The sequence below is a fragment of the Rhipicephalus sanguineus genome, chromosome 9, assembly GCF_013339695.2.
Source record: "Rhipicephalus sanguineus isolate Rsan-2018 chromosome 9, BIME_Rsan_1.4, whole genome shotgun sequence".
NCBI classification, from domain to species: domain Eukaryota; kingdom Metazoa; phylum Arthropoda; class Arachnida; order Ixodida; family Ixodidae; genus Rhipicephalus; species Rhipicephalus sanguineus.
Window position 1 is genome coordinate 8,952,245 of NC_051184.2, and position 24,106 is coordinate 8,976,350.

Genomic DNA, 24,106 nt, shown 5'->3' on the forward strand with positions numbered 1-24,106 from the left:
AATGTGCTTTTAAGGTTGAAAGTACCCACTTAAAATCGGAGTTTATCGAATAAATTCGAATTGTCAAAAATTTTACCGGCGAGTGTTTATCGGATTTCTTCGGATTTATCCGAAAACACGGAGCCCTAGGTATATGGCATCATTTGTAGAAAGAAGAGAGAACTACTTCTAGCTGACTTTGAGAATTAATCGTAAATTCCAGGCCGCGTGCTGCGCTATAAAGTTTGGCCCGCGTGTACTCAGGAGGCTCGACTACCGATCGGCAGCGGTTTCTGACAATGCTGAAAAAGTTTTGCAGGGCCCCTTTATGGTATCGCTGTATTAAGCCAACGGGAATGTGAACATTCTGAACGCTATGGTCCAGGCGAATGCAATGTACCTGCTAAGTTTGAGTGCGTTCGATGCGGACATATAGGAAGTCGAAATACAATAGGTAGTCCGTTTTGCCGCTATAATCAGACCTCACAAATCGTAAGCCTAAAGAGGCCGGTTGTGGACACGTTGCTGGCTTTGCCTAGTGTGCGCGAATAATGCGAGCTGTTGTCTTCTCTCTCTTTCACTATTCGATCTTCATGCCCACGTGCGTTCTTTCTTGCGTTTGTCTCTTTATTCCTTGGGCTAATATGCCTCAGCCAGTTATGCAGTATCATCTAGCCAAGCAATTAATTTTTCTCGGTTAGCAAACTTCTCAAACCGAAAATAACATCTCTACCTATGCTTCCCTGTGTATCTCATTAGATAGAGACAAAAACTCACGAAGTCCCCTATGCATTCGCCTAAGACGACTCGAAGGCGAAAGCCATCTGGTGTTGCTATATTACAGTGCACTTCATATCACGAGCGAGCCACTTTTTAAAATTTCTTTAATCCCGGGAACACCGCAAAAACGAAATGGACGCGAAACCCGCGCGGTGACGTGATATTTGCTTTCCGAAAATTTTTGTAGTAATGCGAGCGCCGCAAAGACCAAATCAGCACGCATCTCTCGCGGTTTGAGCCACGCTTTAGAGGTCACGCGATTGTTGAGCGAAGCTTATTTAACTTACAGATATCGACGTCGTACGCGAAAAACCCGGTGCCAAAGGCCTGACCACACGTACGCGTTGCAGCGTGTCAGCGCGTCATCATGCTGCAACGCGTACGTAAGGAAACGCGCCCTTCGAAGGTGCGACGGTGGCGTATTTGCACGCGCCGTTTTCCACTAAGTGATGCTCACTCGATCGTGGACTTGTCGGCGATCAGTGGTTTCATACGGAAATCTGATCTTTTATTCCGGTGACTTGTCATTTCAAGTTCTCCCATTACGTTGTCGCCTGGACATGAACGCACGACCGTCGTTGTTGCCTGCAGCAACTTTAGTGTCGCGCTGCTGAGCAAGCGGATGAAGGTGTGATTTCGGCATGGAGGAAGGAAAAAGTTAGGGGGGAGCATTGCGCAATGTGACTGAAAGAAAGAAAGAAAGAAAGAAAGAAAGAAAGAAAGAAAGAAAGAAAGAAAGAAAGAAAGAAAGAAAGAAAGAAAGAAAGAAAAGTAGTACAGGAGGCACGCAGACCAAGCTTTGCTTGCCCCAATTTTCACGACAGGAAAAGGGCTCGTGAAATATTTTGTGTAACACGCCGGCTTTTCGTGCGAGACCCCCTTCTCATGGGGCTTTACAAATTACGTGGATGAAATTAATCAGTTGCCCGCTGATCCACGTCTATATACGGAATGAGGGGTAAGGCCAGCAAAGACTCATTCTGAAGCTGCGGCCCAAGTGTAAGCAGATAACTAAAATCGGCTGTTGCAATCGGACTTTAGAATTTTCTTGATCAGAACATAGTAACCTGTTCGGGTGGACATCATGAGTACACGCGCACTCAACACATCACTCAAACGCCTCGCACTACGCCAATAAGTCTCACATTTCATCAGTAAACAAAGGTGACAACTACGTTGCGGCCACGATTAACCGAAAAACAAGCATAGAACACAATGCATTTTTATTGCGCTTTCGTAGAACCGATATCTTATAGAGCAACATACGTGCGGAAAACGGAGTCAACATTGCGCCAAAGAAAAAAAGCAAAAAGGACGAGACAACGCGACTCGCGAAGGGGCTTATCTGAAAGGCTGCCTCGAGATGCGATAACACCACAGCCGCATGGTGCACCTGGTAAGTAAACGAGGCGGGCAACCTTGTGGTCTGTGTCGCAATAGTGTGCTTACGCCTTCGGTCGAGATGACAGAAAATACGAGCGACCGTTGTATGCATTATGACGCAACAGCTGATACGGCGAAAAGGGATCTGTATTCCATCGGCATTTCAGCTGTAGTTCCCTCGACGTGGTTGCCGAAGTGGCACACAATTTTTTTACGTGCGCCTATTCCTTCAGAAACCATGGGTGCCTTTTTACCGCTAATAATTCTTAGCCTTTTTCCTTGGACGTTCGCCGTCGGTGCAAAAGACATTTCCTACAAAGAACTATGGTTCAGGACAAAGGTAAGAAGTGTTTCTTTCTTTTAAGATCCGAGTTAATATTAAAGCGAAGTTTTTTTTTTGTTGCATTTCACCGACGTTTGGCATTTCTGGTCTCATCGCCGTATATATTCGGGTTTATATGCAAGAAGCTAACATCTGCCTTAAATGTAATTAACAGCAAGCGGGGTTACATTCGCTCTCCATCTTGACATCCAACCGAACCCGCCACGGTGGTCGAGTGGTTATGGTGCTTGACTGCTGACCCGAGGGTCGCGGGATAGAATACCGGTCGCGGTGGCCGCATTGCAATGGAAGAGCAATGCTAGATACACGTGAACTTCGATTTAGGTTCACGTTAAGGAACACCATATGGTCAATATTTCCGGAACCCTTTGCTACGGCGTTCCTCATAATCATATCGTGGTTTTGGGACGTAAAACCACAACCATTATTATATTACTCACATCCAACCATAGCTCCACTCTGACGTCATTGGATATATTCAATTGCTCCCAATGTTAAAAGACATAGGAGACTGTGGGTGCGGACTTGCACAAACTGTTTGTCCTGACGTCTCGCCATATTTAAATTCTGACGTCACTGCAAAGATTCAGTTACTTCCAGTGTTGTAGGACATATGCGACTGTTGTGCGCGGAATAACTCATTACAGCTCATGATCGATAATTGCAGCTGGATCACTTTGCTTTCCACAATAACAAGACTTTCAAGTTGCGCTATCTAATGGACGGCAGGTACTGGGATCGTGAAGGTGGACCCATTTTCATCTACCCTGGCAACGAGAACAATATTGAAGCGTTCGCGCTGGCCACGGTAAGCTGCTTTCTTCTGACTCGGCTGTTACGAAATGTGATGTGCTTGCCGAGTGTGTTTTTTTTACAATTAAACGTATATAAGGAGAGGTTGGTGTCAATGCGTGGCGCCGGCTACTCCGCTTCTCTTGCATAATGATTGCCATCGCAAAGAAGAGAACAAACACAAAAATATACAAAAGCATATAGTACAACACTCCCGCAGTCAGTCCCAGTTGTTAAATACAAAAATGTGTCCACGCAACACAAATGTTTACACAAGACAAGCATTTACACAAACGAAATGTTCACACATAAAATACCAGTTCGCTAAGATTTTGTCAGAGCCGATCATAAGTCACTTGGGAATTGTCTCTTAAGTACCGCGTTCTAACTGCAACAGTTAATCTTGTACAAAAAATTCAGCACAAACCCGAAATTACAAGAAACACGTATCCAATGATACCGGTTGATAATAATGCTAACAACATTTTTGTCAGATACCTTTGTGATATTTTCCATTCCTAAAAAATTGCACTAGAGTCTAGTGCGCGTGCAGCCCTGTTTTGAGAAATTCCTGTTGGCCATGGGCCCAAAATTTTTGCTAATGTAGCTGGTGTTCGTACTGTTCCAACGTGCACATGCAGGGTGCCATATGGGAGTGGGCTCCCGAATTCGGCGCCCTCGTGGTCTTCGCGGAGCACAGGTTCTTCGGCAAGTCCCTTCCGTTCGGCAACGAGTCATTCGAGGTAATGAGCCTGTTCAAATCTGCCTTTTTTTTTTGGCTAACGGTACTCATTCTGCAAAGCGAACGAAGCAAACATCTCTTCCCAGTAGCGCTTGCGTGTTACGTGGAGCTTCGTTTTCTGAGGCACGCAACGATCGCCCTTGCTAATCTTAAAACAGCGCTACCGACAAAGGTCGACAAAGGAAGAAGGGACGCACACAGGTCGGCAGCGCTGTTTTATAGTTTATTTGAAAAGCCACCAACTCGCCGAATCCGCCAGTCTTCACATCGACCTCGCATTGGCATCCTTGAATATCATCCGCAAGTGCCAAAAGCTCTTCATCAGTCGACTGTTTGAAAAATCACTAATTCATTTTTTTTGTTTACTATGAACCCTAATAGTTCTTATATGTATATTGTTTGCTTTTCTATCCTTTACCTCTCTCTGTGTCCTCTTCGCAACCCACATTTCGTCACCACTGTGCAAGGAAGTAAGGAAGCAAACAGGAAGGCAGGAGGCAGGAAGGTTAACCCAAAATATGTCCTGTTGACTACCCTGCGCTGGGGGAATGGGAAAGAGTATTAGAAAGATAGGAAAGAGAGCAGGCAAGGAAAATAAAATGAGCAATAAATCTTCTAACGCGTGCGTGTGGGTTGCACTACAATAGCCGGGGTAGCAGACCGGTACTAATACCAGGCTGACCTCCCTGATTTTCCTTTTCATCTGTTTCTCGTGGTTTTGCGTCGCAGTTTACCAGCACACACCAATTATGTCATTCTTGCCATTGTTCGGTTTTGATTTTAATAGTTTTCTGTTTCGCTTTCAGAGTATCGGTTTAAGCGTAACTTACCTTCGGTGAAAACTTTCATAGACGCCGACTAAGTTGAAAGTTTATTTACTGACATTTCGGCTCCCATGTAGGAGCCGAAACGTCAGTAAATATATTTTCCCCTTGGTCGGAGTCTGTCAAAGTTTTCATTAATGTATAATCCCGATCAGACGAAATTTCGACAAACCCTCGACTTCATAAGTTACCATCCCACTTTTGGAAACAATATATGTTGCGTGCTCGTAAGTGGTTTCTGTGTAGTTTTTACTTATGCTACGCATACTAACTACTCTGTTATGGTGTTATGTGGTGTTATGGTGTTAAGATATGGTACAGTTGTGGACTTGTGAAGAAGTACGAATAGGTGGTGGTGATGATGTTGCAGCAGGCGGGGTTAGCCTGGCCTGCATGGCCGGCAATTGTTCCGCCTGAGCATCTCCTGAATTGGCAGTGTCTGTCACCAAGTGTCGAACAGCCCAGTGTCTCGCAGGTAGACCAACAAAATTCGTTGCACGCTTCTCCTCGTTGCCGCTGGCCTTTCAGGAAAAACGACATCTTCAAATGTCCGGTGCCTATGCCAACCTTTTTGCAAGGTGCGGACAATCGCTGCTCTTTTTACACATCAAACTGTGGGCAAAGCCAAATAAAATGTTCAATGTCCCCGATGTCACCGCAGAAGGCACAAAACGGGGAAGCGTATCGCCCAGTCTTGAATGACCAAGCCGGGGTGTATGCGGAGCCGGTTCTTATGCGGTACAACAGTCGAATACTTGTACGAATACTTGTTAGCCTCTATGTGTGTTTTAGCATGGCTTCCTCTCAGGCACTGTCTGAGAAACAAAAAACAGACAAAATTTTCAGCCATAGATGGAGCAGTGGTTAAAAGAGCAACGCAGGACAGCTGCAGATTTCATTTGCGCATCCTATGAGAACAATCCGCCGTTGCCATAGCAACGGCAACCCACAGATATGTGGTTGTGTACCTACTCAGGGAAGAAGAAGGGGTGGTGGGGTGCTCTGCTGACAATCTGAGGGCAGCTGTACTTATCTAAATATATTCCCAGCCTTTCAATGCATAGGTGCAATTGATTATCGTAACGAGGCTCGTGATGTGTTGTGTGCCTGTTGTTGTGGCTATCTTCACAGCGCACCGGTGTACTCAAAAGCTGTTTCTTACCGGAACTCTATGTTTGTCCCTGATACAATTGTTCGAAGCCAATATCCCGACTGTAATCGACAGAAAGCGCTGGAGCCAACAATTTATTCAAACGATAGGAAGCTCTCGGAAAGTGTAATAACTTTAAGGGCAGTGTACGCTTGTCTTACGAACACTCTGCATAGTGACCGTTTTAATTAAACGAAGCAGGATGGACAGAGAAAACATTAAATAAGCGGGACGACTGCATGTTCTCTGTCAAGCTGTATACCACAGGGCCTACAAGCATATGCTTCTGACATTTCTTAGACATTTGCGACTGTATACGTTGATCAGTGAGGTACGAAGTCTAGGGATGTAAAGACGACATCCTGAGTGAGCAGTGTGGACATGCCCTGAAGAAACGGCACGTTTTTACTGATGTTGCCACAACGAAATCTCGGGCAGAAATAAGGGGTTTTAAAATGGAGATACCAACAAGAATAATATTAGTATTACCGATCAAATACAAAGAACCCATCCCAATGAGTTGCCATGAATGACCATTCGGTACACAGACACAGTGCTGAATAAAAACAGTACACATTGAACCATTTTCGCTATGTCCTTCAACTAACAGTCGCTCACTTGACAATCTAAAGTTCGGCAAAGTTTAGTCACCTCGATGCGCGCGTTGCTGTCTTTCCCGCATGTTATACATTTCCATTTATTGCTGCGTAGAGCTTTGCCATTGCCCCATCAAATAAAATGGAGGGACTGATCAAGCATCATTGCCCGATTGCCAGGCTTTGAGCGCTTATATTAAATGCTATCGCAGAATATTGATCGTGTGCTCTACAGTGCAGTGAACAACTCTGCTTTTTTCTATGGTGTACTACACGATTTAAAATATTGCTTTTTTATTGCTACTCACAGGATTCAGGAAACGCGAAAAACTACATTCCCTACTTTCTTTTTTTGTTCAGATGAGAACAAAAGAAAAGAAGGTAACCACGTAAAGGCTATGACTATTTGTTTTAAATTCATAGAATTCAAATATATACGTGCAAAACAAACGGAACAAGTAAGAAAAATCAAGCGCGGAACGTGATATAGTAAACGCTCTTATCTTCGCCAGTACGATAGATAGATAGATAGATAGATAGATAGATAGATAGATAGATAGATAGATAGATAGATAGATAGATAGATAGATAGATAGATAGATAGATAGATAGATAGATAGATAGATAGATAGATAGATAGATAGATAGATAGATAGATAGTATAAACGCGCTCAGCTTTTGCCCACATCTCTGGACCTTTAAACCGCAGAGTCCTGACAAGCTCGGCTACCTGTCGAGCGACCAGGCCCTGGCCGACTATGCTGACCTCATCCTTCACCTCAAGTACACTCTGCCCGGAGCCGAGAAGAGTGCCGTGATCGCTATCGGTGGATCGTACGGTGGTCTGCTGGCTGCCTGGATGAGGCTTAAGTTCCCGCACATTGTTGACGGGTGAGCGTATTCGTTAATCTAATGACGCGTCTTAAATGCATGTTCATATACATACAAAAGTGCAAAGCTTCCGAACTCTATCTATCTATCTATCTATCTATCTATCTATCTATCTATCTATCTATCTATCTATCTATCTATCTATCTATCTATCTATCTATCTATCTATCTATCTATCTATCTATCTATCTATCTATCTATCTATCTATCTATCTATCTATCTATCTATCTATCTATCTATCTATCTATCTATCTATCTATCTATCTATCTATCTATCTATCTATCTATCTATCTATCTATCTATCTATCTATCTGCCTGTCTGCCCGCCCATCCATCCATCCATCCATCCATCCATCCATCCATCCATCCATCCATCCATCCATCCGTCCGTCCGTCCGTCCGTCCGTCCGTCCGTCCGTCCGTCCGTCCGTCCGTCCGTCCATCCATCCATCCATCCATCCATCCATCCATCCATCCATCCATCCATCCATCCATCCATCCATCCATCCATCCATCTATCTATCTATCTATCTATCTATGGTAGGGATTATGTTCATTTACTTCTTTCCAGAGCGCTGTCATCCGGCGGTCCGTTCAACATGCCGCCAGGTCTAGCTCCGTGCTCAACGTACAGTGAAGCGGTCACCAATGCCTACAGGAGCGTGTCTGAGCAGTGCGTCACCGCTATCCGGAATTCGTGGCCGCTTATGGAGAGGCTTGCTTACACAGGTATTATGCACGCATGCCAAACTGCTTACATAACAACATTTGTACTTTCTAATGATTATTGGGCTCTGCAACCTTCTTCCGCCCTACTTGGTCCTTCGTTCGTTCTTTGAAAAAGTAAAGTACCCGCCGATTTTTGCTTGCTTTACAAATCGACAAAGCTAAACAGCACGAAAGACAAGGACGCAAGAAAACACGAACGCATAGGACCAGCGCTAGTCCTGTGTGTTCAGCACTGGTCCTGTGTGTTTGTGTTTTCTTGTGTCCTTTTCTTCCGTGCTGTTTAACTTTGCAGACGCCGCACCAATTTGCTCAAACCGATGCATTCCTTTACAGATCGAGTTATTTTTTTTTATTCTCAAAACGTGTGACAGTGCAGTGAAAAAAAATTGTGCTGTAATATAGTTATGTTGTAAAGAAACAGATCCGCGTTTCTCTATCCAACTTTCGAATGAGAGTCATGGGGACTAAATGCTTCAGAATTATTTCAAAGATTAGTTTTTTTGAAAAATGGTCTCAGTGCGTGTGAGGTTAGCAGGCATGTTTTTCTCTATGCTTGAGTGAAGCTTAAGATGCACACAGTAGCCAGTTATATACTGTAATCGATGTCGTCTTTTCTGTCTGTTCCCCTTCTTGCATGCCTTTTGCCACATTCGACAGAAACGAGCCTGGCCGCTGGGAGGGTCAGAGGACTTGCTCATAACACGAGATGCGAGAGGTTACAGTAAAACTGATAGCTGGATGAGTTGGTATGAATTAACGTTTAAAGTGTTTTCTGCTCATATGCCTCATGACATGCTCTGCAATTCTTTGTGATGATTATTTGTACTTATATGGTTAGTCCCTTTCAAAAAATAAATCAGTTGTGAGTAAGCGCTCGTTTGTACCTTGTTTCTGTGAGTCCCTGTCTTTTGTGCGTGCTACAAAAATTTTTAAACATGAATGCGAGAGGTTATTTGCCAGCATTATAGTAGATTCACAGATTCCTTAGCAATCTTGCGAAAAGTGTTAAAGCCACTGCTTCAATGTCTGAGCCTACTGTTGAACCTTGTACTGGACGTAAAGCTGCGGTTGCAGCAAAGTGCCTGAGCTCGATATGGACGACGCTTGTTAATTTACTGACACCATGACGTGCCACAAGAGTTCTGCGACAAGGACCCTACAGCAAAGCTTATAGAGAACACGATGACGTCAGAGACTTCGGCGACTACTTTGCTTAATCACACAATTTTTGACCAGTGTGTAAATTTTCAAGTAAAGATGAACCTGATTGTCATTGTGCAGTTATCATCGACGATTGCCCGCAAAAGCTAAGCCGGGACCAAGAAAATCCGTCTCCACTAAGGATGTCGCTCGTCGTCGAATCCGAGCAAGAAACTATCGTTATGTAATCAGAAACAGAACCTAGTTTACTACATTGGTAATTGAAGCAATGTGCAATATGTGAAAAAGAATAAAGAAAAGTTCAGATTGTAGCGAAGAGAACCGAACGCTTTAGTGGGTCACCCTCTTCAGTGACATCTAGTGGGTCTGTCTCTACCGCGCATTGCTCGTGGACGCCGCTCGCTCTCGGGGTCTGTGATTTGAGCAGTTGAACAAGCTACCGGTCGACTCTTACGCCAGTGTTCAATAAACGCCTTTACAAGATATAAAAATGTATTAGGAAATAAAACTTACGGATAATCGAGTATCGTTTTGTCTAAAAGCTTTTTGAGCTGCCGATTTACAGCCCTTGAGCTCATCATGGTATGTTGTTACTTTCCAGAAGCAGGAGCAAGGCAACTGCAGGAAAAGTTCAAGACCTGCCAGCCACTGCATCCGAGCAACTATACATTGTTCAGAGACATGCTACGAGACACTTACGGAGTGATGGCGATGTCAAATTACGCTGAGGAATCCGAGCTGGTGAGCACACCAGCCTATCCTGTCAAGGTGCGAATTCCTTGGACGCTCGTCCATTTTTTATTTAATGGCGAAAGCTTTAGATGCCTCATCAAACGCGAGAATTGACTGTCGGCGCCAACACGAGTGATGCGAAAAATCATCACGTGATGACGTCACCACATGACGTAATCATAACGTCACACAAGTGCCAAAATATGTGACGTCACCATGACGCCACTATGACGTCGTATAAGCAGACGTCGTCACATGCTGAAAGGTGAGCCGATCACGGATGCTGTGCAGGTGAGGGGCAGAAACCTTGCAAAGCGTTCGATACTGGAGGCAGTGAAAAACCACGTTAGGTGCAGAAATGCTTCCACATTGCTAGCGAACACGTACAAAGGACGACATATAAAGAGACAGGACAGCCGCTAGCTGTCCTGCCTCTGCAGGACAGCTTGCGATAACGAATGCATTAACGAGGTGCAGAAAGCTTTCAGAAGGGGTCGAGGGAGGATCCATACATCGACTGAGAAGAAAAAGAAAAAGATGGCTTTCGCCTTCGAGTCGCCTTAGGCGAATCCACAAGGAACTCTGTGAGCTTTTTTTTTTTAAAGACGATAGTCTTTCTTGGGGAACTTAAACGCAGAAATTTTGGTCTGTCTTTCTGTCTGTCTGTCTGTCTGTCTGTCTTTCTGTTTGTCGGCACGTCCCTCGATTCCGCCACTCGGCCAAAGTTGAACCACTTGCACAAGGGCCAGCCGTCTTGAACTGGTACGGCTGTTCATACTTGTGAACGTTGTCGATCAAAAAGTAAATATCATGCATATCTGAGGTGCAACATCACAAGGTAAGTATTAGGTGGCGTGTTCCTTTAATAGAAAATGCATACATACGTAATTTTAAGGACCCTAGTTTCTTAAGCTGCGCTGAAAATGCATAAGAATGGAAGCTTGAGTGAGTCGGTATGCATTCATCTTTGTTGAAACAGCGCTCACTAGACGACGACGAAGTAAAAGAAGGCACAGGACAGGCGCTGCCTGTCCTGTGCCTTCTTTTACTTCGTCGTCGTCTAGTGAGCGCTGTTTCAACAAAGCTGAAAATGCGACTGCGCTGAAATTTGCCTTCCTCCGTGCCCTTCGCACGAGCTCATTGTTGTGTTTCGGTTTCGGTTCTGTATTGCACTGTACGAATGCCATGGGTTGGTGTTGAAAAACTTTAGTTTTGAGAAGGCCAAGAAGGCGAAAAAAAATATTTAAAAAATGAAAAAGCAGCGTTGTGGGCGGCCTTCAGGCTGCCGGTTGTGGGCGCCGCTCTGGCGTTCCTGTTTTACCCAGGCGACGTGTAAATAAAAGAGTGTGTGGAGAGTACTCGTTGAGTGCGGACGTTTCTCTGCTTCAGCACTTCGCGCCAAACCGCGTTTTCGGGCTGGCTGGCGTCCCCGCCGGTCGCGTTGGTCATCGCCGGTCTTCGCCTGCTGCTGCGCCGGGACTTCCAGCACGCAACACAGCACTCATGTTTCCCGACGTATTGCCAGATGGCGTCCATATCTCACACAGCGCCTCTTGTATCGTCTTTACACGACATTTGCAGCGAAGCACGCAGATACGCGGCCAATTTTTTTTGTGGCCGCTTCTTCAGTACTAACGCCACGCAGTCGTGGACGAGAAGTGTACAACATTTGTTCACTATAACAAATGGCACTTTCATGAACCGATGAATTATTCAGAAGTTCAGTGGAACATGGAAGCTTGAAGCGATGAAGTATCCTTGAATACGTGATGTCGCTGGAGCCAACGATGCGGCAAGTGGTCTAGAAGAAGACAAAGACCTTTTGTCGAAAGGTCGGCTGCAGAGACAACCCGTGTTGAAGAATTTTTCATCGTAACAATGAATTAGTAAGAAGAAGAAGCATAAGGATGTGGCAAATCAGTAATGAAATGCTGATAATAATAATAATAATAATAATAATAATAATAATAATAATAATAATAATAATAATAATAATAATAATAATAATAATAATAATAATAATAATAATCTCTGGGGTTTTACGCCCCAAAACCACAACATGATTATGAGAGACGCCGTAGCGGAGGGCTCCGAAAATTTCGACCACCTGGGGTTCTTTAACGTGCACTGACATCGCACAGTACACGGTCCTCTAGAACTTCGCCTCCAACTAAATGCGACCGCCGCGGCCGGGATCGAATCCGCGACATTCGGGGAAGCAGCCGAGCACCATAACCACTGCTTATCGTCGCCCTGTTTGCAGCCCGAAGCTCCATACAGATGTTTAATAAACAGTTTCCCAGTTGAACAAAATTTGAACTTGTCCAGGATTTTCCTGGACCTTCATACTGCAGACGAGAGGATTAAATCTTCTTTCCCTTTCACAAACTTAACTATGCTATCATAAAGTACTCATGATTTGTTTCGTTTAAATGCCTACGAAAAGCTTAAAACATTATGTAGACAAACGTGTACTCAATTTATTCTATTTTATACGGGTGCCACATGTTTCAGGGTAACAACAAGGTGAACGAGAATATGAAAATATGCACCTATACTGAGGATTGCTCTGTACTCAGGCGGCTTTTATCCTCTCCTACAAAAATAACGCCTGACACATCTCCAAATCTTCGAGTTTTATCTCTTGACGTAATCTTATGCCATTCGCTAAGAAGGTTTCTTGTTATAATCATCACAACTAACAAATTGAAGTATACCTAGGCCAAGAGCAGCATCGGAAGTTATTGAGTTACCAGTGAGCAGTGTCTGATCAAATATGCACCCTTTGTTCACTGTTACTCAACCTTATCGTCTTAAATTCCTGCCATCCGTAATCAGTCGTCATTTTCACCGGTGCCTTAATTATCTCCAGAGAACGCATAATAACTGTTCCCAGTTCTAAGAATTACCTGACTGATTCAACTCAAGTTCCCATATTATTCTAGACTATAATACCGTCTACTCGTTTTGGATCACTGCTATGAGGCCGTGCTTTCTTTTGCCTAAAGGTGCACGAAATATTCGCCCACGCACTGGAATATCCTATTTACAGCTGAAGTATCATCTACCAGTGGCTGCCTCTAATTCCCAGTTCTATCGATTTTATGTAATAAGCTTGCGCACAGTATTTTTTTTCACCACTTCGTTTACATAAGTGGCTTTCATTGATAAAAATGAGAAAAGTTGACCTGAACTTGTATGCCCCAGCCCAACCGAGGGAAAATGAAAATAAAAATCGCAGTGATAAAAAATCATGATGAGAATAAATAGAGATGTGCATTATATACAATTATCTCATAGCACGTTGCATTCCTCAAAGTATTAGCTCGATTCAAGTACTTTTTAAAAAGCGCATAACGGCCCCCGTAATCGTTGCTGTTTGCGTCAATCAGTACAGCCAGAGTAGTACCTTCTGACAATATTGTCACGTGGTCGTGACGACGAAGACAGCAGTCAGCACGTTCGAGATGAAACTGTTTATTTGGCCGAACTTGTGGCCGGGAAACTGTAAGTCAATCTACAGCAACACACTGATAGCGGCGGACAGAGCGTCGACCGTCGATCAACTGACAAGCGGTCAAGCGCGTCGGCTTTTATACAGGCGCTATGGAACTTTCCAGCAATATCGCTGGTGGCGGCGTTATCTCTCGACAAAGCTGGAACATTCGCGTGCGGCACGCAATCTTAACAAAACGATCTACTAAAATCGTGAAGCTTCTCGAACACTGCTTCACGGCCAGCGTCGAGCGTTGATAACCGTCCTTGCTGGTCAAACTCGAACACATCAAAATAAAAGAAGAAGCGGGCGTGGCATTGCCCCCCTCTGAAAAAGCATCGTCCCGATGCTTGCAACAGAACATGCAAAGGAAAAAACAAGTGCATGCACAAATAAATTACAATAACAAAGGAAAAAGTAGAGTTCTCAGGTTCGCTAACGCGCAAAAAACGGCTTAAGGCGCACGACATGGACGACTTCAGGTCGTGCGCGGCGTCGCTGGGAGTTCGTAATGCCGTCCGGGACGACCTCGTAGTCAAGAGCGCCGTGACGTCGAAGCACCTTGTATGGGCCGAAGTATCGCCGAAGAAGTTTTTCACTGAGCCCACGTCGGCGTATCGGCGTCCAGACCCACACACGGTCACCGGGTTGGTACTCCATGTGGCGTCGTCGAAGATTATAGTGACGGCTGTCGACCCTCTGCTGGTTCTTGATGCGCAGGCGGGCGAGCTGTCGAGCTTCTTCGGCGCGTTGCAAATAGGCGGCAACGTCGAGATCGTCTTCGTCGGTGGCGGTTGGTAGTATTGCGTCGAGCGTTGTTGCCGGGCTCCTTCCGTAGACCAGCTTGTACGGCGTCATTTGCGTCGTTTCTTGCATGGCCGTGTTGTATGCGAAGGTCACATACGGAAGGATGGTATCCCACGTCTTGTGTTCGACGTCGACATACATGGCCAGCATGTCGGCGATGGTCTTGTTTAGCCGCTCGGTGAGGCCATTGGTCTGTGGGTGGTACGCTGTGGTCCGGCGGTGGCTTGTTTGGCTGTATCTCAGTATTGCCTGAGTTAGGTCAGCAGTAAACGCTGTACCTCTGTCGGTGATGAGGACCTCTGGGGCGCCATGACGCAGGAGGATGTTCTCAACGAAGAACTTTGCTACCTCGGCGGCACTGCCTTTGGGCAAGGCCTTCGTCTCCGCGTAGCGGGTGAGGTAGTCAGTCGCTACGACGATCCACTTGTTGCCGGAAGTCGACGTCGGGAACGGCCCCAGTAGGTCCATCCCGATTTGCTGGAACGGCCGGTGAGGTGGTTCGATTGGCTGCATAAGTCCCGCTGGCCTAGTCGGTGGTGTCTTCCGTCGCTGGCAATCTCGGCAAGTCTTGACGTAGTGGGCGACGTCGGCAGCAAGGCGTGGCCAGTAGTACTTTTCCTGTATTCTGGCGAGGGTGCGGGAAACACCGAGGTGTCCAGCCGTCGGGTCGTCGTGTAGGGCCTGGAGGACTTCTGGTCGCAATGATGAGGGCACGACAAGAAGGTAGTCCGTTCGATGTGGCGAGAAGTTCTTTTTCAGGAGAACGCCGTTCCGTAAGAAAAACGACGACAGTCCTCGCTTGAATACCTTCGGAACAACGGCGGTCTTGCACTCGAGGTACTCCATAAGGCCCCCCAGTTCCGCGTCGGCTCGTTGCCTTTCGGCGAAGTCGTCGGCACTTATAGTTCCGAGGAAGCAGTCATCGTCGTCGTCTTGCGGCGGCGCGTCGACGGGGGCACGAGAGAGGCAGTCGGCGTCAGAGTGTTTTCGTCCGGACTTGTACACGACGGTAATGTCGAATTCTTGAAGCCTCAAACTCCATCGTGCGAGACGACCTGAAGGGTCCTTCAAGTTAGCTAGCCAGCATAAGGCGTGATGGTCACTGACAACTTTGAAGGGCCTGCCATAGAGGTAGGGGCGAAACTTTGACGTAGCCCAGATGATGGCAAGGCATTCCCTTTCTGTTGTGGAATAGTTGGCTTCTGCCTTGGATAGTGACCGGCTAGCATAACTGATAACCCTTTCAAGCCCGTCAGTATTTTGCACAAGGACGGCACCGAGTCCTACGCTGCTAGCGTCGGTGTGTATTTCAGTGTCGGCGCAATCGTCGAAATGCGCAAGTATGGGTGGCGTCTGCAGGCGTCGTTTAAGTTCCTCAAATGCTTGCACTTGCTCCGTTTCCCACCTGAATTCCACGTTAGTCTTCGTGAGAAGCGTCAGTGGTTCGGCGATGCGTGAAAAGTTTTTGACGAAGCGTCTGTAATAGGCGCATAAGCCGAGAAATCGGCGCACGGCCTTCTTGTCGGTGGGAGGCGCGAAGTCGGCGATGGCCGCTGTTTTCCGCGGGTCTGGTCGCACTCCAGACTTGCTGATCACATGGCCCAGAAACAAGAGCTCGTTGTACGCGAATCGGCACTTTTCTGGCTTCAGAGTCAGTCCAGAGGCCTTTATTGCTTGAAGTACTGCCTCGAGCCGCCGGAGATGCTCGTCGAAGGTCGAGGAAAACACGACGACGTCGTCCAAATACACAAGGCACGTCTGCCACTTCAATCCGGCCAGTACAGTGTCCATGATGCGCTGGAACGTCGCAGGTGCCGAGCAAAGACCGAAAGGCATGACCTTGAACTCAAAGAGGCCGTCGGGTGTTATAAAAGCCGTCTTTTCTCGGTCTCTCTCGTCTACTTCGATCTGCCAATAGCCGGTCTTGACGTCCATCGATGAAAAGTACGTCGCGTTGTGAAGTCGATCCAGGGTGTCGTCTATCCGTGGGAGGGGGTACACGTCCTTCTTCGTGATTTTGTTCAGGCGCCGATAATCAACGCAGAAGCGCAGTGTCCCGTCCTTCTTCCTCACTAACACCACGGGTGACGCCCACGGACTCTTGGACGGCTGGATGATGTTGTCGCGTAGCATCTCGTCGACTTGTTTCTTTATCGCGTCGCGCTCTCGAGTCGAAACTCTGTAGGGGCTCTGACGGAGTGGTCGAGAATCTTCTTCTGTTATAATGCGGTGCTTAACAAGGTGCGTTTGTCGTACCCGCGATGACGACGAGAAACAGTCCTTGTATTGCAGGAGCAGGGTTTTGAGCTGGTCTTGTTTGACCTTCGCAAGGCTCGGGTTGACGTCAAAATCCGGTTCGGGACCTCTATTCGTCGAAGCAGGTTCGGCAGCATCGAAGAGGGCGAAAGCATCGCTGGCGGCTACACATTCGTCAATGTAGGCAACCGTCGTACCAATGTTGAGGTGCCTATATTCGTGGCTGAAGTTTGTCAGCACTACCTTTGCTTTACCGTCACGCAGTTCGGCTATACCTCTTGCGACGCAAATTTGACGGTTCAGGAGTAGTTGCTGATCGCCCTCGATGACGCCTTCAAGGTTCGCAGGTTTTTCGGTGCCGATGGAAATAATGACGCTGGAGCGGGGCGGAACGGTCACCTGCTCTTCTATCACATTCAATGCATGGTTCCCTGGCGTCGCGTGGGGCGGGAGCGCTTTGTCTGAGGTTAGCGTTATCGACTCAGATCTCAGGTCGATGACGGCGCCGTGGTCACTTAGGAAGTCCATTCCAAGTATCACATCCCTAGAGCAATTTTGTAGGATTACAAAGCTCGCAGGATAAGTCCGGTTATTGATGGTGACTCTCGCCGTGCAGACACCAATCGGCGTTATCAGGTGGCCTCCAGCTGTCCGGATTTCGGGTCCACTCCAAGCGGTCTTTACTTTCTTCAGCTTGGTGGCGAACGGTCCACTGAAGACAGAATAGTCGGCTCCGGTGTCGACGAGAGCTGTGACGCTGTGGCCGTCGATAAGAACGTCGAGGTCGCTAGTTCGTCGTCTCGCGTTGCAGTTAGGTCGTGGCGTGGGGTCACGGCTACGTCGGTTTCTTCCGCTGCTTCCCCGTTGCGTCGTCAGGTCTACTTCGGTCCGCGAGGTTTCATCGGCAGGACTTCGTCTGCTTCGCGTCGTGTTCTGCAGGTCTCCTCGCGTTGTCGTCGTCGGCGGCCGCGGAGGATCTTCGGCATTTCGTCGTGCAGCAACCGCACCTCCATCGGTTGCTGCCCTTAGTTTTCCGGATACGGGCTAGGCGACCGGCCCCGGTTTGGGCCAGTGTACTGCCGGCGGTGCGGTGACATGTAGCGGCCGGGCGACGGCGAGCGGGAAGGTCGTCGTTCTTGCCACTGTGTTCCGGTGAGGAAGTCGTCGATGTCGCGAGGCCGTTCGCCTGGCTGGGGGCGCGGCGCGTTGACGGCGAATCCGCGTAGCCCCATCTGACGGTACTGGCAGCGGCGGTAGGTATGGCCGGCCTCCCCGCAGTGGTAGCAGAGCGGGCGGTTGTCAGGGGCGCGCCAAACGTCGGTCTTCCTTGGGGCATAGCGCGGGGCATAGCGCCGGGCGACAGGAGGACGGTAGGGCGTTGGTGGTGGTGGCGGCGGCGGCGTCTGGCGGCCGAACTGCTGCGGCGGCGCGGCGTCATGACGTGGACGAGGAGCGGGGGCGTTGCGTCGGGCTGCTGCAGCATAGTTCATTGCTTGCAGCTGCGGCTGCGCTGCATCGGGGGTGCCCAGCGACTGCTGGATTTCCTCGCGGACCATGTCGGCGATCGAATCCACTTGAGGCTGCGCTGAAGGCAACAGCTTGCGCAGCTCCTCCCGCACTATCGCTCTGATGGTTTCCCGTAGGTCGTCGGTGCCTAGCGAGTGCGCTTCTGTGTAGCCTGTCGACAGGGTTGAGCGGTTGTATTGCTTCGTCCTAATCTCGAGGGATTTTTCAATTGTTGTAGCCTCTTTTAGGAATTCGATGACAGTTTTCGGTGGGTTCCGCACCAATCCTGCAAAGAGGTCTTGTTTCACTCCCCGCATAAGGAAGCGGACCTTTTTTTCCTCAGGCATCGCAGCATCAGCCAGGCGGAAAAGTCGCGTCATCTCTTCCGTGTAGATGGTGACCGTCTCATTCGGTAGCTGTGCTCTTGTCTCCAGCAAAGCAGCGGCCTTTTCCTTGCGGACGATGCTCGCGAAGGTATTAAGGAACGTCGTCCGAAAGAGGTCCCAGGATTGAAGGCTCGATTCATGGTTTTCGAACCACGTCTTCGCGGCGTCTTCTAAGTAGAAGTAGACGTGGCGCAGCTTCTCTTCAGTGTCCCAGTGGTTGAAGGCGGCGACTCGCTCGTACGTCTCCAGCCAGCTCTCCGGGTCTTCAAACGACGATCCACGGAAAGTCGGTGGCTCCCTTGGCTGTTGCATCACTACCGTTGTAGGTGGCAGGGGGTCTGTCATCGTCTCGGCGGTCGATGTGACGGTCTTCGGCTGCCTGGGGTTTTCGGGAAGGAGCCCGTACTCTGGTTGTAGTCCCTTCTGCCGGCGGCTGGTTCGAGGATCCGGGTTGTCCTTAGCGTCGTCTTCTTCTCGGCTTGGGCTTGGGTCAGCGCCCCGCGGTGGCGTCCGGATCATGAAGCAGCACCTCCACCAGATGTCACGTGGTCGTGACGACGAAGACAGCAGTCAGCACGTTCGAGATGAAACTGTTTATTTGGCCGAACTTGTGGCCGGGAAACTGTAAGTCAATCTACAGCAACACACTGATAGCGGCGGACAGAGCGTCGACCGTCGATCAACTGACAAGCGGTCAAGCGCGTCGGCTTTTATAGAGGCGCTATGGAACTTTCCAGCAATATCGCTGGTGGCGGCGTTATCTCTCGACAAAGCTGGAACATTCGCGTGCGGCACGCAATCTTAACAAAACGATCTACTAAAATCGTGAAGCTTCTCGAACACTGCTTCACGGCCAGCGTCGAGCGTTGATAACCGTCCTTGCTGGTAAAACTCGAACACATCAAAATAAAAGAAGAAGCGGGCGTGGCAATATTTGCGTTGCAGTGCCAGCTAGCATTGCCTTTAAGTTTCTGTCATATATGAGTTCAGGGGGCGCTTTTTGTACACTCTATCCAAAGACACCGTCTTGCTTCTTCGGGTTACCTGAAGCGTCTTCTTTTTCTGCGAGCACCATACTGACCCATTTTCTAATTAGATAAATCATGTTTCACTTTTCCAACGGAAAAGGAATTTCGGAGCAAAAGCCTCCGTCAGGCTATGTAGCCTTTTGCTTTTGCTTCGTTTTTTCTGTTGTACGTACAGAAAATAAAACAAATCTCAAATCTCAACTCTCTTACTTTTATAGGAGATCTGCAAGCACTTCATGAATGCACCGAAAACGACGTATGGATTGGTAGACGCCGCTGCAGGTGCAATGTCAATGTTTACCTCCGGAGATAACGCACCCCCATGTCTCGATGTTTTCCTGTACGAAAGAAACCTCGCAGGTTATCAGTTCCTGGTAAGCATTGAAGTACTTGTACTAGTCCAAGCTGTACGGCGCGTCTTGGACGTTAGTGTTCTCATTTCCTCCCATGAAAATTATATTTACGCCGCACTGTATTATGACTTGGTATTCATTAAAAATGAACTTGCATAGTGTATTGCCACTGTGCGTAATCCTAGTAAACTGCATTACCTTGTTGTAGGCTTGTCAATTTGACCTCCTACGTGTTGTGCTTCTCACCTGTTCGCGGCAGATCAGCGTATATTTCTGTTCGTGAACTTAAAAAAACACAAAGACTCATGTTGCATCACGTCAACGATTTGTTTCTTTACTTCGGAACCTCGAGGTTTAACAACTCGTAGACAACAAGAGAGATACGTACAATTCAGTGCTGTATTCAAATGCAGCCACCTCGGCCTTCATGGCAGCAGCAACAGCCAAGAAGTTCAGCGAGCTCTCTTTGGGGGCATCCCGTCTCAAACAAAGGCTACGACCTGCTTTGTGTTAATGCGATAGCGTTAAAGAGCTCGTTTCACAGAAATGCCGGTGTCGTCGTCATTGGTTTTGAGCGAAAAATCGAGAAAGATGCAAACAAAATAAATAAGTAATAAGAAACTTCGCCTTTAGAGGGAACCGAACCCAGGCCTTCTGCGTGGCAAGCAAGTGTCCTACCACAGAGCCACGCCAGCGCTTGAAACTGTTCCGAAAAAAAAAAAAAACCTATACGAATGACACGAGGAGTCTTCTCAACCCATGTAATATTGCGTAGCAGAAGCGTAGAGTCGAACCAGGCATCAAAATATGTGAATTGCGCAACGAGTGGATGGCTTAAAAGCCCACCTATAACAAAGCGTTCAGGCCTAATTAATCATCGCCATAATCAAGAGCATCAACGAAGTCTGCAGGTGCGCGTGTTGTGGCTACGTCACCGATATTGAAAATGAAGAGTTATTGCGTAGTTGGCCCTTCGCAAGTGTACTTGCAGTATGAAGTCTAGGATAGCTTGAAACGGCCAATGTTACACTCACAGACGTTCCTTTCCTTGAGGCATGGCTGAGGTGTCCACCAAGAAACGAAGCTAGCCCAATGATTGAGAAGGAACTGCATGCAAACGGGGCACGATTGCGCTATCGCGTTCTACTCTTGAAGGCGAAGCTCAAGCGTCCTCCAAGATTTTTTCACTTGTTATTGCAAGTTGTACTTAGCATTCGCAACGGTTCGTGTCGTCTTGTATAAAACCACGCTTCCATCATATCCCCAATAAAAAAACAGGAATATTTTCTTAGAAGGCATAAATATATGCAGAATGACAAAAAGAAGCACAAACATCCAGTATGCATGTCATGAGGTTGCTGAAGCCTTAGCTACTGAACCTCTCGCTATGCTTTACCGAATGAACATCTGCTGTTTCATAAACTACCGAGCCATTATTTATGAATTTCGTCCCGTCCTCGTATTCAGCTGTTCTGAATGCAAGGAATTTTAACCTGTGTTTAAAGGTTCTGCAAAGCTGAATGTACCCTCAGAGTGTGCTTAAATTTAGTTTCCTTTTCATGTTCATGTAAAGCATCCATTGTTCTGTGGCTCTTATGTCACACGTAAGCAGGCGTTGCGCTCCTCTAGGTGAGAGTTTGTCAGCAGTTTCTCGCCCAATTTTACTCTTTCTCTGTGCACGCATACGAAATAATAATAATGCAGTAAAATCTCGTAAATTCGACCATCGTTAATTCGGAAAATCGGATAATTCGGACGTGTTCCCTGATTCCAGCCAGCGTATACATTGTATAATGGCATTGTTCAACCCGGTAAATTTGGACGATTTGCGAAGCGCGCCGAGCGCGAAGCGCCGCAAACGTGCGACGCAAGGGGGCGAAAACGGCATTAGCAGACTACTAAAAAGAGGCGGCGCTGTCCGCATCGCTGTCTTCATGAGTTAGTGACCACGGCTTTGTCCGCATGCAGATCCGGCACTCAGTAGCTTCGTTTTAACCTGACGCATTGCACGCGCAATGTGACAGGATTGAAACATGGCGGAAGCTCTTGAAGATGAAGTGCTTCCAGCCGCGGTCGGCGTGCTGCAGCATATAACTCCTTCGCTTCATGGCGGTGGACGAGCTATCAGTTGCCGGATACGTAATAAAGGGCACTACATAATAAGGGAGGGGTGAAGAGCACGCGTTGCGGGCTAATTAAATGCGGGAGTCTGGCGCCGTGGTCGCATTGAGAACGAAGTTGCAGAATGACGAAAATTGCGGCTTTTACACTGCTCTTACACAAAGTAAGTACAGGATTTATGTATGGATAAAAAAAACGAAGGTGTATTGATGTAACAGACATTTGTCTATTGTTTTCTTGACACTTTCGATATTTCGGCATCAGTTTAATTCGGAAATTTTCCCGGTCCGTGAAAGCGAATTAACGAGATTTTACTCTAATAATAATAATAATAATAATAATAATAATAATAATAATAATAATAATAATAATAATAATAATAATAATAATAATAATAATAATAATAATAATGTCGCCATGGTAACGTGAAAGGGGGAAGAAGGTAACATCGTTGATAACATCGTCTGCTTGGGCCCTATCCACAATATTTTTTTTGCATTATGACGATGTAACGAATGCGCGAGTGAATTAGTTCTGTACGTATACCACGTGGCAACATGCGCGGTAATAGGACAGCGTGGCCAGGCAAACAAATCGATCTGTGGTTTTTCTTTTAATTCTCCAGAAATGCAACGAACTTATGCAGCCGTTTTGCGGCAACGGAGTGAGTGACATGTTCTATCCATTCACGTGGAGCGCTACGGCTGAACGAGGAAGGTGCCAGAAGAAGTTCGGCATTACACCGGATTTCTACAGGACCGTCATGATGTACGGAGGGAGCAAGTTCAGCACAGCGACGAACATCATCTTCAGGTAGGGTGGACGGAGACAGTTTATTCGGAAAAATAAGCCAAAACTTGATGCTTGGATTATCACGTTTCAGCCTACTAACCATAAACTTGAGAAGCAAAACCAAATTTAAGAGTTAACAACAAACACTACAGGCAAGAAACACGAAATTGGTGCTATAGGGCAAAAATGAACGAACCTTCAAAAAAAAAAGAAAAAACTCACAGGGTTTCTTATGCATTCGCCTAGACGACTCGAAGGCGAAAGCCATATTTTTCTTCTCAGTCGATGCATTGATCCTCCCCTGCCCCCTCCGAAAGCTTTCTGCAACTGACGTGGTTTCGCACTGCCTCCGTGATCGGCCCACCTTTGATCAAGCGACGACGTAATCGTGTGACGTCACATTACGTTATGTCATAGTGACGTGTTATGATGTCAAAAATATTGATCTGTGAAATCATGATGACGACGATGACATCATCACGTGATGATATTTTGCATCACTCATGTTGTCGCCGCCGACGGTCAATTTTCGTGTTTGATGAGGCATCTAAGGCTTTCGCCTTAACGATACGGCGAAATGTGAAGAGATAGAGGGTTGCTGCATAAGGAATAGAAATGGTGAAGCCAGCAGGTTAGCTAGGTTACATCTGATTATCTACCTTTCATTGCGGAGGGGAGGGCATAAGGCAGAAAAAGGAAACGATGAATAAATGTGATAACAAGTGATGCGCACACATATTCTATAATTACTACATAATTCTGTACACATTCATCTATACGAAATCACCGAGCAAGACATTTCGGATATGTTCACTTTATGTTACCACTAAGTGTGCCGTCTCCCGTCTTTTCTCAGCAATGGCGAACTGGACCCTTGGTCGGCGCTGGGCGTTCAGGAGCCTCCGAACGACAAAGTCGTCGTGATTGTGATACCCGGTGTGGCGCATCACGTGGACCTACGCTTCGCATCTCCGACGGACTCGCGAGCCGTGAGGCAGGCCAGACTCATCGAGAAGAACTACATACGCCAGTGGATTTCCCAGGAGCCTCCACGTTCACGGCGAAAGAAGAACGAGCCCCGAGTCATCAATCTCAAAGAAGAAACCAGCTTCTTCAACGCGTACAGGTTTTAGGCCGCGCGTGTCACGCTGCGACAAAGCACGACTTCTAGCTCGGAAATACTCAGGGAATGTCTTGGGATGTTCAGTGGCACTCACTATGAGGGGTCCCCAAGCCCGGACTGTAACACCGACAAAC

The 24,106-nt window shown here is 47.2% G+C and overlaps 1 protein-coding gene across 1 annotated transcript; it reads left to right on the forward strand.

Annotated features, from left to right (window-relative positions):
• Positions 1-2,207: 2,207 nt before the first annotated feature.
• Positions 2,208-24,063, forward strand: LOC119404570 (lysosomal Pro-X carboxypeptidase). Its single transcript, XM_037671116.2, has 9 exons — positions 2,208-2,482; positions 3,153-3,293; positions 3,919-4,020; positions 7,299-7,480; positions 8,054-8,211; positions 9,974-10,140; positions 19,802-19,957; positions 22,683-22,870; positions 23,706-24,063. Exons 1-9 carry the CDS (start codon positions 2,222-2,224, stop codon positions 23,980-23,982), a joined length of 1,632 nt encoding a protein of 543 aa, XP_037527044.1. The 5' UTR covers positions 2,208-2,221; the 3' UTR covers positions 23,983-24,063.
• The last annotated feature ends 43 nt before the right edge of the window (positions 24,064-24,106 follow it).

Coding starts and splice junctions, on each gene's coding strand:
- LOC119404570 (XM_037671116.2), top strand. CDS start 2,222: ATGACAGAAAATACGAGCGACCGTTGTATGCATTATGACGCAACAGCT. Junction 4,021..7,298: donor TCGGCAACGAGTCATTCGAG/GTAATGAGCCTG, acceptor TTTAAACCGCAG/AGTCCTGACAAGCTCGGCTA. Junction 7,481..8,053: donor TTCCCGCACATTGTTGACGG/GTGAGCGTATTC, acceptor ACTTCTTTCCAG/AGCGCTGTCATCCGGCGGTC.